A 16,207-nucleotide genomic window follows, 5' to 3' on the forward strand; every position below is an offset into this window, starting at 1 on the left:
GCATTACGCAGTGTTGGATCACGTGTAAAGGAACTCAAACGGGTGTTTTTTTTAATTTCCTTCTGCGCTCGAGTGTAAACGCCTGCTTCAGCTACGTTAACGTGAGTGTGTATTTTGTCTGCACTTATGAACAAAAGAGCCTTTTCGTCCGTGTGTATCTTCCATGGAATGTAGCTTCCATGCACGGACGCGTCACCGCGGTGTGTGTATGTGTGCGTCACATTTTCCACCCTGCACAAATATGCTTAGTGTATGTGTGTGTGTGTGTGTGTGTGTGTGTGTGTGTGTGTGTCTGTGTGTGTGCGTGTTTCCTCAGGTCCTCCTCTGATGGGCGTTCCCCACATACGTGTTCTCCACGCACAGCACGATGTAGTGGCTGGAGCAGGAGCGGGTGTGCTGTCCCAGCAGGCGTCCCGTCTGCAGCAGCGCGGCCTGGCCCGTCACCGCCACGTCAGCTGTCCTCCACGCCTCGCAGTAGTTGGTGGTCTGACGGATGCCCACCGAGTTGGAGCCGTGCCATACCAGCTTCTCTGACCTGGGGGGGGGTCAGAGGGAGAAAGACGTAATGAGGGGAGGTTACATGGGCCGCTGCTGTGCTAAATCAAGACTGAGCTGGGGGAGATTAGAGTGAGACAAAGATTCAACAAAAAAGGATGCTTCCGGTTTCTCCAGTGGTTAACCCTTTAAGCCATAGCCCGAGCCCTAACCCTAACCCTAACCCTAACCCCTAATCCTATTTATTGTTTGAGTTGTGTTTAGAGGTTGTACATCGGGATTAAATAGTATTGTAGCCCTGATTTTTATGTTTAACATGATACCTAACATGTTTATTTTTTTTTGGGGGGAGGGCTTTATACCATGATTTTTTCTTGATTTTACTGATATAAAAGGGTCCCCCAATTGGGAGACGCTAGGGCTTAACAGGTTTTTATACTGCTCTGGTCTGCTCCCACACGTCTCAAGACATGCAGATTATTGGTGTTTTGAGTCCTGTAAAGGCCTAAAACCGAGACCAGAGGCCAACCCACACCCATGTTATTAGGACCCCCACTGCCGGATGAAGCCAAGTCTGACGGGACCCGCCAGGCTCAGATCAGACGGCAGAACTATTGGAAGTGTCTCATTTCGATGTGTTTGAAAGTCTCTTTAGACCTGCGATGGATGAGTGTTTTTTACCCCGACTGATGCCAAATGCATGCTGGGACGGGCTCCAGCCCCTGCAATCCTGACCACGAAAAGGTGAAGGATGCCTGTAGGTGCTGGCATAAAGCTTTTCATCACCTCTTGCTGCAGCTTGTCACGTTTCCCCCCGTTTTTCTCCATCAACATGGACGACTGGCTTTCTTTTCTCGGCACAAACTAACAATTTCCCGTATTCTTGCTCAATGAGGTCCCACATGCTCTCACTCACCAGGCCGAGTCAGACATCACGTTGCGCCCGTCAAAGGAGTAGATGGGTGTGGAAGGGTTGAACGTGCCGCCGTTCCCAGAGAAGATGGACATCCAACTACTAAACAACACTTCCCCCTGAGAGGAGATAGAGGGCAGACATGGATATGTCTCAAGATGCAAACAGTAAACATACCATCTATTCTGAGAGTTCAGCGGGACTGTATCTGTATCTACTACAGGCAATACACTACATAAATACCACAAACTATAGTGTAGGAAATTAAATAAATATATATTTGGGGGACATTTGTATTGCCCTCAATATCTTAATGATGGGCATAAAAAATGGGGTCTCCTTAACAATTAAGTTAAAGTTGCCGTTTTTAATGTGAAATAGAGCCATTAAAAGACCAATAAACCCATGTTTAATGACGATACAATTTTTTTTTTATGGCATGCTGTATTATGACTTTTCTTTTTTTTTATGACAAACTAGACAGTGACTTTTTAAAATGATATACAATGATACAGAATCCAAACTATTCCTTTAACCCATGTAAACTATTAAAATGTCTAAAACAGTGAAACACATCATTGACCTGCTTCCATTTGTCCTTTGGATCTCTCTGTGTCATCTCTGAAATGAAATTGGAAACGCAGACAGAAATGTCTCCTCACCCTGAGGTTCACCACGGGCATGTCGGTGCGATCCGCCTTCCTCACGATTGTGGAAAGGTCCTGGAGGTGTGAGGAAAGAAAGGCTCTGTAGGTGCTGGTGAGCCCCATGGAGCGGGCCTGCTGGTAGCACTGGAAGTCCGCCCCCCGGATGCCGCGCATGTCCCCTTTCAGCGGGGCGTTCAACGCAACCAGGTGGAGCTGGGAGAGCGAGGAGCAATGGATGAGGAAACAGAGGCCAGGAGAAAGTCCACTTGGTCCAAACCTGACACAAGAAATTTGTCCCTGCGTGGTCTTATGTATGGGTAGGAGGGTGTGTGCAAGTGTGTGCATGTGTGTGTGTGACGCTCACCCCAGGTACAGCGTTGAAGGTCTGCGGTAGCACGTTATAGATGGGCTGATATCCTCTGCTGCCCTCTTGAAGCTCCTGTTCAACAAAAGCAGGAGTTGGAGGCTCTTTTAAAGTAGTTATGAATGTAAAGATAGGGTTAAAGTAGTTTCCATACATGTATTACTACATATATGGTGAGAAAAGCGAGAGCTAACTGAAGTCGGGGGGGGGGGGGAATAATGTGACGGCTAAATATAATACAACCATCCGCCTCAAGCTAAAACGTACTTCTGTTGAGGATTGGGTTACGTAAAGTAAGAGTTCTTTTCTTTTCTATGTCCTTTTCATGTTCTCTTTATGCATTATAACTACATATGCATTATAACTAAATTGTTTTGAGTGAAATAGTCTTTTATCACGCTGCATTATGCTAATTGTTTTGAGTGAAATTGTCTTCTATCAAGCTTAAATATGCTGTAGTACATTCCTGTTTTTTAAAATATTTTTATGACATTTATATATGGTCATAGTAGATGGTATCTTGTTGTAGACGGAAGACATGTCTAAATAAGGTCATAGTAGATAGTATCCTGTTATATACGGAAGACAGGTCTAAATATGGTCCTGCGGCTTATCAGCTGACCTTGAGTAGCTTTTGCAGCTGTAACCACAAACACGCTATTTAACGTGTGACTAAGGTCAAAGCATATTGTAATCACACGCACCTGTTACTCCCACTTTGTCTCGATAAAGATCTTCCCACGCACTTGCCTATAAATACAATGATAACTGTGCACTTCTTCAGTTCCTCTTGGGCTCTGTCCCTGAGAAGGAACCACTCTTATTCGAGAAATCAAATAAGAGATTTTCCCACAATGTAATTTTCTGGTAACTGCTTCTAAGCGCTGAGGGGATTCGCTCCAAGACAAAAAAGAAACGGTTGATGAATTACAATGTGACTTTTACTCTTGTAGCTTTTTAAAACATATGATACTGGTGAACTGACTCTTAGCTACTGAGGGGATTTCCTCAAAGTAAAGAAAAATACTCAGTTACGGTACTTTGTGTATAATAACTCTTGTTCAAATCAAATGTATACTCTCAAATAAGAGTGTAGAACTTTACTCAATGGGGACTCCCGTTTAATGGAATAAGATAACTTCCAGGTTTTTCGAGACGAAGAAGGTAACACCGGGCCATTGACCAGGGAACACAATCCAGCATGATCCTGCCTTGTTTCCAGATCCAGACAAATGTAAGTAATCGTTTGGGTTGCACTGTGTGTAAAACGATTCATCTTCCTTTCCTGTTAGAGGAAACAGTTTGGTGGATCACCGTGGCTCAATGAAATAGGTAGGCCACGGGGAAAAACTGAACGAATGTTTTTTTTAACATCCGTCATTGTAATCGAAAGCAAATTGAGAGGGAAACTTCAGGGTTCTAAAATGGGCCCTCCTTACACGGCTGGCGTAAGGAGTAGGCGCTCCCCCTAAATTCTGACCAGGTCAGAGCCGGTCCCGTTACACTACAATAAATAGGAAATTCCAACAGGGTATGGTGTAGCCAGCGTATGTATTATTTGTACAAGAAACATAAATGCACTCTTAACAAACAAGGTTATTTTAAGGCGGAACATGTTAAAATTACATCATGTAAGTTGCTGCGAGCGGTGTTTTCCGAAGCAGCCCGTCTAATGCGGACGTCTCCTGTAATATTTGTCACAGATAGATCGCAACTGGATCTGCTCCAGATGTGTGTGTGTGTGTGTGTGTGTGTGTGTGTGTGTGTGTGTGTGTGTGTGTGTGTGTGCGTGTGTATGTGTGTGCGTGCGTGATATAAGCTGAGGTCCACATCGTGCGTGCGTGTGTGTGTGTGTTTACCTGGCTGTGGCTCTGGCTCCTGTGCGGTCTGCTCAAGTCTCCATGTCTGCTGAGGGACTGAGACGTGGCCGAGGTGGTCGGACCGGATTGGATCAACTCCCCGAGCTGAAAGTGGAGGAGTGTGGTTAAAAGCTATGATCTCATGCTGATGGCCCCCGGGTCACGGCCACTTCGCTCTGCGCGTTAAATGGCACGGTACACACCTGGATCTTCCGCCAGCCGTTGCGTGCTCTAATGTACAGCTCTCCTCCCTTCTCAGACACGTAGGCCAGGGTTCCCTCCGCCGCCCGTTGACTCTCTCTGCTCAGAGCGTGGCTCGTCTTAAAGCTCGTCACCTGAAACAGGAACCAGTAAAAAAAAAAAATTCTCAACTGCTCTCCCCTACGGATACATTCTCACTGGACTGACAACCAGTGTCAACATTGGGGCAAATCATGAACTTATGGTCATAATAAAATGTTAGAATATACTGTATATTTCTTGAAATGTACAAGTCAAAATAAAGCAGATCGAGGGGAAAGTGCCTTGCTCAACGGCCGGTATCTTACAGAGTTGGCATTTCCTGGAGACCCTGTTGGGCCGGGAGGACCAGGAGGGCCAGGGATACTGGCGCCTGATAACGACACATCAGAAACACATTCAGCAGACATATTGAATGAGGTCTCTACGTTGTATTGATATAAGCTGAGGTCCACATCGTACCCGATCCATATGCAGGTGCAATTCCTGGGGGTCCAGCAGGGCCAGGGGGCCCTCTGGGACCGGATCGTCCGAACCCAGGGGCTCCAGGTTGACCCACGGGACCGACCGGTCCTGAAGGGCCAACAATGGACTCGCCTTTTGGACCCTGCAGGAACATACAGACCGACCTGTCATCAGTGTTGGGGGTAATGAGTTACAAAGTAACGGATTACAGTAACGATATTACTATTATAGGTAACTAAGTAAAGTAACGCATTACACTCAAAATATTGGTAACTACACTACTTTACTAGACCTCAGTAACGTGCTTTCCTGCATTACTCAAGCCATTTTTACCAGTCCGAAAATTTCTCTTTTAGTGTCACATGACACTTCCTGCATGAACAATAGCAACAAGCTGCTAGCTAGCACTGCTGCTGCTACTGCCCGCGTCCCCTCTGCCCAAGTCGGGTGTCGAGCCTGGTCCCGCTACCTTCGGTGGTTTTCGGGGAGCTAGCGGAAGTTAACGGAGAGCTAGCGGAAGTTAGCGGGGAAGTGACGGAGCGCTAGCAGGCGCCCCAGCTGGCTACAGGGGAGAGCTAACGGGGGCTCGTAACCCGACGTTTACGGTAGATTGTTCATGCAGGAAGTGTCGTGTGACTCGCGCGATTATTGTAATTGGAAATTATATTAATTTATAAGAATAATAAATTATTATTGAAAATTGAAAGTAAAGTGATGAAAGGGCCATGATGTTTGTCCATGTATCTTTGTAGTTCATTTAGACATTTGCTTAAAAAAATGAAAAGTAACGTAACTAGTAGTGAAGTTACTTTTTAAATGCAGTAACTAGTAAAGTAATCTAGTTCCAATTTTCAGAAGTAACTAGTAACGTTTTCTGAGTAACTACCCCAACACTGCCTGTCATTTACTGTGTGGGACTCAAAGGTATCCAACAGCACCGAACTCTCAGCGACAGGAACACTGAGGAATCTGCTGTGATCAGACGCATTGATAACAATTCATCATTTCAATACCTGATTACTTAGTAACTTACCACAAGACCTGACCTCCCGGGCAGTCCTGGAGGACCCGGCAGACCGCTGTCACCCTTCTCTCCCTTCTGACCTTGGTATCCCTGATCACCTCGAGCACCCTGAGAGATTCACAAAAACAAAGAAACAAACCCACTGAAGAAGTCCAGGAAGATTATGTCATTGTCAGCATTGCCTCACAAACGATGTTCCGTTTTGTTCGTAAATATCACAGTCAGTGATAATTCAATTTTGAACTGGACATTTGCAGTTTTTGTCCTGTTCGATCTACGGTGCATGATGAATCACTACTTACCACAATTTCATCTGGAAACTCAGCTGCTGAGAAGAAAAATGATGAGGCGTAAATTATACACGTTCCAGCAGTTATTTATAATTCAATATATATGTACTGTATATAGATCTAATTTTATATTTATAGATAATTTTTTTGAGGATGCTACTTTTACGTTCTTGCAATTAAATAATTTTTTCCCTCTCGCATCGATCCCCCCCTACATTATCTTTCCGGGGCTTCGTACAAACCGAACGGGGACCAAAGTGTGAGGTGAGAGTGAAAGTCAAAGGCAATCGAGATGTCTGTCGTAAAAGTCTTACCGGGTGTGCCCGGCTCTCCAGCTATTCCCACATCTCCTTTATCTCCTTTAGACCCGCCTGCATCTCCCCCTGTCACTGCGTCCTACACACACACACACACACACACACACACACACACACACACACACACACACACATACACACACACACACACACACACACACACACACACACACACACACACACACACACACACACACACACACACACATATTAACATTACATGCCGGCGCCTGCATGTGCACATGTAAACATGTAAACAATGTACAGACTGTTGAACACATAGCTTGAATTCAAACTTGTTATGAAAAACACCTGTTAAATACAAGGGACGCATGCTTGAGACAGCAGTACGTACAGCCCTCTCTTGGCTCTGGTGGTTAAAAAACAAAAGCTTGGGGAACACAGGGTTAAATCAGGTTGTTTCCATTAAACAGATCTGCATCATTAATTAAATGACAGTACGTATAAATGGTTCCTGTTTTTTCATGGGCGAATACGTTTTACAGTCAGTTGCTATCAAGGACTTCTTGGAGGCCCAGGAATATCCTTCCATATGGTTTATGTGACATGATTTACTAAATGAACATCATGTTGTGTTGAAGAAGACTTGAAACTAGTGATAGAGACCATAGACTTGTGTTTACAATCAAACCGGATAAAAGTCACTTAGTAACTTTAAAGTGTTTCAATCTGCAGGCTACAAAAAACAAGCTCTTTCTGTTTTTCTTTTTCTATCAAATTGGTTAAGATAAGATGATATATTCCTTTATTAGTCCGGGGGATGCGACCTGCTGCAAAGTCATAGGTCCAGTGTGTGGGATTTTGGCGGCATCTAGTGGTGAGTTTGCAGATTGCAACCAACTGAAACACCATGTGCCAAGCATGTACAGGGAAACATTAATCACCCTCTAGAGCCAGTGTTTGGTTTGCCTGTTATGGAGCAAGATACGACAACACAACAACTCTTATTATCAATTGATAATACACTGATGAAAACATACTTACTAGTATTGTATTCCATTTCTGACAATATATCCTCTTATATGCTACACACTGTTCCTTTTGTTTGATCATTATAGTGTCAGGATTGTGATTTAATTCACACTCATCAGTCAGGTGAAAGTTTAGAGATGGTCACACATGCATGGAGGAGCCCATCACCACACCTAAAACCTCTGTGTGTATCACCCCCCCCCCACACACACAGCCTTTCACCAGTTTACTACAGAGGCCACAGGAGGCAGAACCCACAAACCCAGCACCGTGAGAATAGAGAATCTGGAGAGTTTGATACATCTCAGTTTACAATACAATCTGTTGGATTGAGGCTTTTCTTTGGAATAAATCAAAATGGAAAAAAGCCTGTCATGGTCAACATTTTATAGCCTTTATAGAATCCTTCTTTGAATTGATTGAACTGAAAAGGGATCACCAGCTTTGATGAGCAGAGAATAATATCCATATTGTTTCTCCTCGTCATAGGGTTCACTCAGCTTCCTCTTTACCACTTTACCAGGATGATGAGGATGATGAGGACGGTAAGGACAGACAAGGAAAGCCCCTCCCACCCCTTTAACACCTGGCATCGACATTCGGCGTGGTTGATCAGATTAGATTTAACACACATAACATCTGATGAAATACATCACGAGATACAACCTGTTGGAATGTTAACGCCCGGTGAAATGGACCAAGAGACATTTAGTCGTTCTTTTTAAGGATCATTAGAACAGTTGGAGAGCCGGGAGGAAGGAGAGGAGAAAATGAAGCGGTTTGTAGCCCGGACCAGAGAGCTGCCATGCTGTTGCACCCACACACCAACAGAACAACAGATGATCCGATTTCAAGGTAAAACGGACCAATCGGGGGGTCCAACTTACTCGTCCCTTTTTGCAGTGCGGTCTGGGACGCACTGGAAACACTGTCTTTAGAATACAAAGAAGAGCAGCGTAGTCAGACTAAATGAGTCATGAGCTTCACAGACATGGTTTCAGGCAAGAATAATAAGGACACAAAGCAACTGGCTTCCAACACTTCATCACAGGGCATTTTGTGACGAAACCAAAACTTTCATGGGATTCATGAGACTACGGTATTTTTCTAATAATTCTAATGGCCTGCAGAAAAATGTGACAATCTCTCCTTGAAAATTGGAGCCGACGTCATAATTTTCTAAATTCTAGTACATATCCACATGTACATCTTTAGTAATGTTCAATGGAAGCCAAACCTGTTATATAATAATGCATTTCCTCAATAAAACAAAATTCCTATTTTTGTTATGCCCAACATATGTGTGTGAAACAAGACATATTGACAAGACAAGATATTGTCAGTCAAATGAAAATAACAAATTAGAGAAATACAAAGATTCCACAGATGAAAACTTACTCCTTTGAGCCCAATAACTCTTCCTGGGTGTCCCGGAGGGCCCGGAGGACCAGGAGGTCCCTGAGAGAGAAAATGTATATCACATTAGTGCCAGTGGCCTGTTTTTTTTTCTCTCAAACAGTCAGACAGTTTTGAAGTGAAGAGAAAACTAATTTAAGGGACAATCCGTGATCCTCATGTTAAAAAAAAGCCACTTCGCCATCAAAATTCTAATCTGAAGATTGAAACATCTCAAAGGTTTGTTTACATCAGCAATGCTCCTATGTTGTCTTATTTGTAGGTGTCTGAACACATCTGTCTCAATTCCTCAAATGCATAATTGATAGAATATTTTTACTTCCTTTCCTCTCGCTCTTACCGGTATGCTGTCAGAATCTCCTCTGTCACCTTTCCTCCCAGGCATTCCAGATCGTCCCTACAGGAAGAAGAAGAGCGAAGCACATTAGAATATTATATTAGAGACGAAGAAAGCGCTGGGCCCACAGTGTTAATAAAAGATCCTTAATAAAATGCTTTTAATTGCTCCCTTTAGTGTGCTGCCACTACCACAAACACTTGTGGATTCAATAATCACAATATGGTAAATTGACCCGTAAATGTATAGCGCTTTTCTAGTCTTCCGACCATTCAAAGCGCTTTAACACTGCATGACATCATTCACTTATTCACACACTGATGAGAGGAGCTACCATGCAAGGTGCCACATCAGAATTATCAACCATTCATACATCGTAGGCGCAGCTACGGGAGCAATTTAGGGTTAAGTGTCTTGCTCAAGGACACATGGGCTAGCAGAGCCGGGGATCAAACCGCTAGCCGATCCTCAGATTGAAGGACGACCCTGCTCACCACTGAGCCACAGTCGCCCATAATATGTAGTCAGTACAAGTGCAACATCTAATTTGACTGAAAAAACTGCACGATGGGGAAATCTATTAGTCGCGGCCATTTAATATTGTTTTGTTATTTTGACTGACAATCTTAATTTTGCGAATCCTTATCTCAGGTAATGAGTGACCAAAGCATCTGTTTATGAATAGGTGAAATTAGGATTTTTTTGCATTGAGTTTTTGGTACCAGTACCTAAGTAGGCTGTAAATATACAATGGGGATGCTCATTTCCGGACAATTTTTCAATATACAACAACTACTCGGTACTCACTGGACGACCAGGGAAGCCATATTCTCCTTTTTGTCCAGATGGTCCTATTGGGCCCTGAAATAAACAGAAACACAGTGGTGTACACAGCAATTATAACAAATGCGAGTTTGTAGATACTTATGTTCTATTCGACATTCAAACTCACCATAAGTCCGGCAGCTCCAGGGAACCCACGGTCACCCTGCAAATTACAACGATGTGGCGTTAGATTTATATCAATGGCAGCAATAGACATGTCTTCAAACAACACATCCAGACATTTGCTGCACTGCTGATGCATCAACACCAGAAGAGTTGGCAAGAAATATTGACTTCCACTCTTCAAATTCTCCTCTGGATAAGGTATGGTCAATTCTGATAGGGGTAAGGGGTAACTTGTATGGTACCTTGATGCCTTTGTGCCCCTGGGGGCCCTTTGGCGCTGATAAGAGGGATCCGTCAGCAGCAATGGTCACCCCCGGCTCTCCCTTCTCTCCCTGTTATTGCAAAGAAACCAAAAGTATTATTATTTCATATATTTTCCTGGATATACTTTGGGGGCTCCTTGTCTCAAACGTTACATCTTTGAACATCCTCAACATTTATTTGTTTTATATTCCATATCCTGTTGAGTTCTCACCTTGAACCCTGCTGGTCCCTGGACACCTGCAGGGCCGATGTCTCCCTTAGGTCCCCTGGGGCCCTGTGGAGTGATCAAAGGGCAGTGAGTGAGTTGGGACGTTTTGTGAGGGTGATAGCATTTTGTGAGGCAGTGGAGCTTTGTAAATTCTAGAGTTGATATTAAAATATAAATAATCATGGATCTTGGATTTATAAAGGGCTAAGTAACCTAAAAGGAAGAAAGAAATACTGAAATCCGAGGCAAAAACATACCTACCCTGTTTAGCTCAAAGACAGCAAAAGTACACACACCAAAAAAAGAAATGTTACATTGCTTTTAAATAACTGTTGCATATTCACTCACGAAGTCAAATTTTAGGGAACAGTTAACAGGTGATACAAATTGCTCAGCAAGTGTTGTGAAATGCTCTTACAGGAAATCCAGCTCTGCCAGCCAAGCCTTCAGGGCCCTGCAACACACCGACCACACACACACATTAGTGCCACACACACACATACACACACACACACACACACACACACACACACACACACACACACACACACACACGTAAGCATGCATGCATGTGCAGACAAAAATACACAGATGCACGCTAAAGCAGTAGTGCTGGGTTAATGATATTTTTCTTTCTTCTGATGAAGCCAAAGAGCGGCATGCTCACGCAGCATCATCGCACAACTGCAGCCGAAGCGCTTAAAAAATGCATTGGTGACGCTGCAGTAAAGTATTGGCACATCTACAGTATGTCCATCTTTCTGTTACATCCATCACATTCCTTCTGTCCTCATTATCAGCTGTTGTTGGCTCACAGTCAAACATTGGCAGAAGACATTGTGCTTAACAGCTCAGTGCTACGCACCACTGGGCCCGGTGGTCCTCTGATCTCTGTGAAGTTGAAGATCCCGTCCGTCACATTGAGCAGCAGCTGTAGGGGAACTAGGGAATGAGTAAATGTGGCCACTTTCAGCAGAGTACATGTTCAGAGATTTGCACGATTCACTAAATAGGGTGGGCGCACGTACGTCCGACAGATTGATGAAAGGTCCGGGAACTCCAGGAGGCCCAGGTGGTCCTAGGACACTGAGTCCATCAACGCCACAATCACCCTTCAGGACCCAAAATAGAAAGTCTGTTTATTTAAATAGAAATGTGAATAAAAGGGTAGATCATCTGGAAGGCAGTAGCAAACAGGAATATGAAAAAAAAGTAAATGCAGGATGTTAGCTGTTATATCTACATTTTTAGTTACCATTGCTTAGAAATTGCCACAGAGGTTTAATCCAAAATCCCTGAACAAACACAAGTCATGCTGACTTTCACGCTCACACATGCACACATGCATACACACACGCACACACAGACTTGACATGATTACATTATTTTTCTTTCTCTTCTTTCTTCCTATTGTTGTCTTTCTTATGCATATTTCAATTTATGTTTGTAATTTTGTAAAATTATTTATTATTATTATATAGGTGGAGGCTTCAAATAAGCCCAGTTGGCTTTTTGTCTCTTCCTGCACAGTGATATTCATTTTCTGTTATGATTTTTGTTTTATTGTTTGAATTGTGCAAAATAAAAGTAGCTCTTTCATCACCACCAGCGACCCCTTTTTTACTTTATCACATTCGTTTTCACATTATCATTTGGTTCATAGCGTTAATAAAAAATATAGATCATGGCCTCTAAACATCGAGCGTAATACAGCATGACAAAAAATGTGGAACAAACTGTGCACACAGCCCAGGCATCACTTAATATCCACATAGTATGGCAAGCCTACCTTGGGTCCTTGATGGCCCTTTTCTCCTTTGGCCCCCTGTTTGTAGAGAAAAGAAAAATAGCAAGTTATTTATGTGTTGCCAACCATCATCTAGAAACCATCAGTGTGATGGTTTCTAGATGATGGTTAGCAACACCACTTAACACCACATATACCACTCAGACTGGAATTCATATAATCTTCAGGTTAAGTTACCGACCAAAACTAGAAGCTCATGATTAGCTCAGGACAATCTAGCTTGTTCGCTACTACTAGCACTTTAGCTAACTTCCTGGCTACATTCAAGACGTGTTTGGGTGTTTGCATGTTGCTGATTGCTGACAAATGTGATCACTAAGCCAGTGTACTGTGCTGTAATGAATTATAATAATTATTCAACATGAGAAGTAATTATTCATCACACTCATTTCAGTCCTTGCTTCCCACTGTGGTTTGACAAGCACACACACACACACACACACACACACACACACACACACACACACACACACACACACACACACACACACACACACACACACCTACTACTAACTGACCATCACCAGCTAACAGTAACGTTAAGTTCTGCACACAAAGTAGTCACATCCATTTTAATGGACTTTCCTGGCGCACACTCTTTCCTCATGTCGGGGAGGCTAGCTGTTTGCATCTGCTTCTAGTTTTGTTACACTAAGCTAATGCTAAACACGTCCTGGACGTTTTATCGGAATGCACAGGAATTAAGCCAACGTCCTGCTGGAAAGACAGCAAAATTATTAGTTTACAAAATATTATTATATTATTTGTATCATATTTAATTACACAATTTGACACCTTAATCCCCAATTGTAAAGTGCACAGCAAAACTGTCATTCTCCCTATGAGTTAATCACACATGATGTTTCTACATCCGTCCACATCCGTTACATCATCAACACATTTGTTGGGGAGACACCCGCTACATACCCTAGCGCCTGGTAGTCCAGCAGGACCTTGAAGACCCTCTGGTCCCGGGTCCCCTGACTCACCCTGCAATCACACACAGCATGGACAGAGGTAACACAAAGGTATAGCGCAGAGCTGAAGGGACTTCACTGTTACATGTTTAAGGTAATATGTGGTTTGTTTCTTTGTGGGATTTAAAACCAACTACTATGTACTTTTATCCACATAATGATAAGAAACGCTTTTCAAGTGATACGCCTCACTATTAAAGTATCAGTACACTTTATAAAACCAGAAAAAGACTGAAAAATAGCACCATTTCTATTGCCAGTGCCCTTTCAGAATCATCTTACCTTGACAGAGAGCCCTGGAGCACCTGTGGCTCCGTCCTCACCCTACAGAAGACATGATGGAGCATCTTCAATCACTGAGCAATAACAAGTGGCAACGCTACTAACAGAGCAATCATACATTAAGTATCGTATTAAGCCACGTTTTGCAAGCAACGGATTTTCATAAATATATTACCTTGGTACCCTGCGGGCCAGGTATGCCGGGGATACCCTTGAAAGAAAAGAAAAAAACATTCACTGGATATGAAACAATGTGTACAGTCTATATAAACACACACACACACACACACACACACACACACACACACACACGCACGCACACTCTTGCACTGACCTGTGGGCCTCTGACTCCAGCTCCAATGAGCATGTCACTCTTCCCAGATCCCTCCATATCCTGAACACCAAAACACAGTCTGGTGTTACACATTGGACTGATCCTCATCCATTAAAATAGGTCTTACACAACAGCAGTGATATGTGTGCGTGGATCTTTTGGTATGAAAGTGGGTCACCTCGACAAAGAATTTGGTTCCTGGAGGGCCAGGGGGTCCCGGGGGACCCGATGGGCCTCTCTTCCCCTGAGGACCACTTGGCCCTCGTGGCCCTGGGGACCCTGCTGAACCTTCAAACCCACATTCACCCTGCAGATGATAAAAAAATGGAAAAGCTGCGTGGTTAACATTGACTAACTAACTACCAGAAACGGGATATAGAAATGCACACAAGCACATGGTGGGCAGTAGATATATTAGACTTGAGTTGTATATTACCTTTGGTCCGTGTGGCCCAGATAACCCTTGGTTACCCTGAGGATATTCAGAAGGAATAAAGAAAGAAGTGTTAGCAGGCGAAAAAGGGGATGACTACGACTATGTGACTTTGATAGAGTCCACTGAGCTGCCAGAACCAGGGCACAATCCATCTTGAGGATCCATACCTTCTCTCCCACAGCTCCTGGTAGACCTGGATCCCCATCTTTTCCTGCTGGACCCTGGACACGTGAACAGAGAGAGACACGAGTAGAGGCAGACGAACAAGAAAAAGTGATGAGTCACAGAAAATATGCTGAAATGAAGAAAATAAGATTCTTAGCTGTGCATTGACCCTTTAGCCATTCCAAAAGGTGACAGCGTGTCAGTCTAAAGGAATACCGGTCACAAGTCAGTTTCCTGAAGTGATAAGATCATCCATGCCGACGTTTGTCTGACTCATTACAGGAGCGTCAACCTCAATACATAATGCTCACACCGTTAAATGGTTAGTGTTACAGTCTCGTGAGACCAACTCCAATGCCATATGTACTCAAATGTCATATGTCATGTGGACTGCATTCAGCTCAAATGTAACATGAAGCAGTGGAGTCAGTGACTGTAAAAGGCAAGGATGATGTTGTCGTCTGTTTTCTCATCACTTAGCAGGAAAGTTGAAGTTATTCTTTTAAGAAAGCAGCATCAGACCAAAGTACACCAATGTCCCTGCACATTTATTTGTACAAAATGACAACATGGTGTACCAGAGGTCTCAGACTTTTTCAGTGAAACACTAAATTCCAAGGCACACTGACTCATTGGCTGCTAACGCGTGGCTCATTAGATTACTACTAAGAGTCTAAACTCGGACCCAACTACGAGATGGGGACTAAAGATGGAGATAAACCTGCCTGTTGTACCGTTGAGCACTTTAATCCAATGCAGGATATTTTGATAACTATTGACTAACCTGTTGTTGACTAATTCCTCCGTGTATATTCATGAGGATTAATGCTGCATCCAAACGGACTCAGGAAAAACAAACAAACAGTCTGCGGTTTTGAGCGAAATCTGAGCACATCAGTGTACCTTGGTGCTTTGCATTGACTGAAAACAGCCAATATATAGGAAAATGCAAAAAGAGAAAACAAAACAGATCCTTAAAAAGGCAGATTCATTCCTTTACCATGTCGTATGAAAAAAAAGGCAAAGTAGCAGCTCAAGCCAAGATTACAAGAAATGTTTGAGTTCACTTCCCCGTGAAAAGTTGCGCTTCATGTTAAAATGTTTAATTTGGAAATTACATTTGAACTCTAAGTAAGTAAACCAAAGCTTGTTCTTGACAAAGCAGCTCATGCAGTAAGCAGTAACATTGGCTGCCACCAGGAGGGATTAATAAAGGGGCAAAGAAAGCAGTGACACACACACACACACACACACACACACACACACACACACACACACACACACACACACACACACACACACACACAAACCCGTTGTGGCAGCCAGCCAGCAGATAAAACAACATGGTTGGAGATAATGTACGATCATTGTCCTGAGTATTGGGAAAGAGCTAAAATTGGTGTGTATCACAGATGTGATTGGT

General features: G+C 43.3%; 1 protein-coding gene across 1 annotated transcript in view; it reads right to left on the reverse strand.

Annotated features, from left to right (window-relative positions):
• Positions 1–312: 312 nt before the first annotated feature.
• col15a1b (collagen, type XV, alpha 1b) overlaps positions 313–16,207 on the reverse strand; it is a gene marked incomplete at both ends in the record, with an annotated part of 28,307 nt that continues 12,412 nt past the window's right edge. Inside the window, 29 exons of the mRNA XM_079228913.1 lie at positions 313–535; positions 1,412–1,527; positions 2,071–2,268; positions 2,420–2,494; positions 4,279–4,383; positions 4,482–4,613; positions 4,827–4,891; positions 4,981–5,125; positions 6,017–6,115; positions 6,310–6,332; positions 6,612–6,693; positions 8,495–8,539; positions 9,006–9,065; positions 9,364–9,420; positions 10,168–10,221; positions 10,313–10,348; positions 10,554–10,643; positions 10,787–10,849; positions 11,202–11,237; positions 11,649–11,711; positions 11,812–11,895; positions 12,573–12,608; positions 13,518–13,580; positions 13,850–13,891; positions 14,025–14,060; positions 14,184–14,243; positions 14,362–14,490; positions 14,620–14,655; positions 14,787–14,840. Coding sequence (XP_079085039.1) covers positions 313–535; positions 1,412–1,527; positions 2,071–2,268; positions 2,420–2,494; positions 4,279–4,383; positions 4,482–4,613; positions 4,827–4,891; positions 4,981–5,125; positions 6,017–6,115; positions 6,310–6,332; positions 6,612–6,693; positions 8,495–8,539; positions 9,006–9,065; positions 9,364–9,420; positions 10,168–10,221; positions 10,313–10,348; positions 10,554–10,643; positions 10,787–10,849; positions 11,202–11,237; positions 11,649–11,711; positions 11,812–11,895; positions 12,573–12,608; positions 13,518–13,580; positions 13,850–13,891; positions 14,025–14,060; positions 14,184–14,243; positions 14,362–14,490; positions 14,620–14,655; positions 14,787–14,840 — 2,307 coding nt within the window. The remainder of the gene's footprint in view (positions 536–1,411; positions 1,528–2,070; positions 2,269–2,419; positions 2,495–4,278; positions 4,384–4,481; positions 4,614–4,826; positions 4,892–4,980; positions 5,126–6,016; positions 6,116–6,309; positions 6,333–6,611; positions 6,694–8,494; positions 8,540–9,005; positions 9,066–9,363; positions 9,421–10,167; positions 10,222–10,312; positions 10,349–10,553; positions 10,644–10,786; positions 10,850–11,201; positions 11,238–11,648; positions 11,712–11,811; positions 11,896–12,572; positions 12,609–13,517; positions 13,581–13,849; positions 13,892–14,024; positions 14,061–14,183; positions 14,244–14,361; positions 14,491–14,619; positions 14,656–14,786; positions 14,841–16,207) is intronic.

The sequence above is a fragment of the Taurulus bubalis genome, assembly GCF_910589615.1.
Source record: "Taurulus bubalis genome assembly, chromosome: 1".
NCBI classification, from domain to species: Eukaryota; Metazoa; Chordata; class Actinopteri; order Perciformes; family Cottidae; genus Taurulus; species Taurulus bubalis.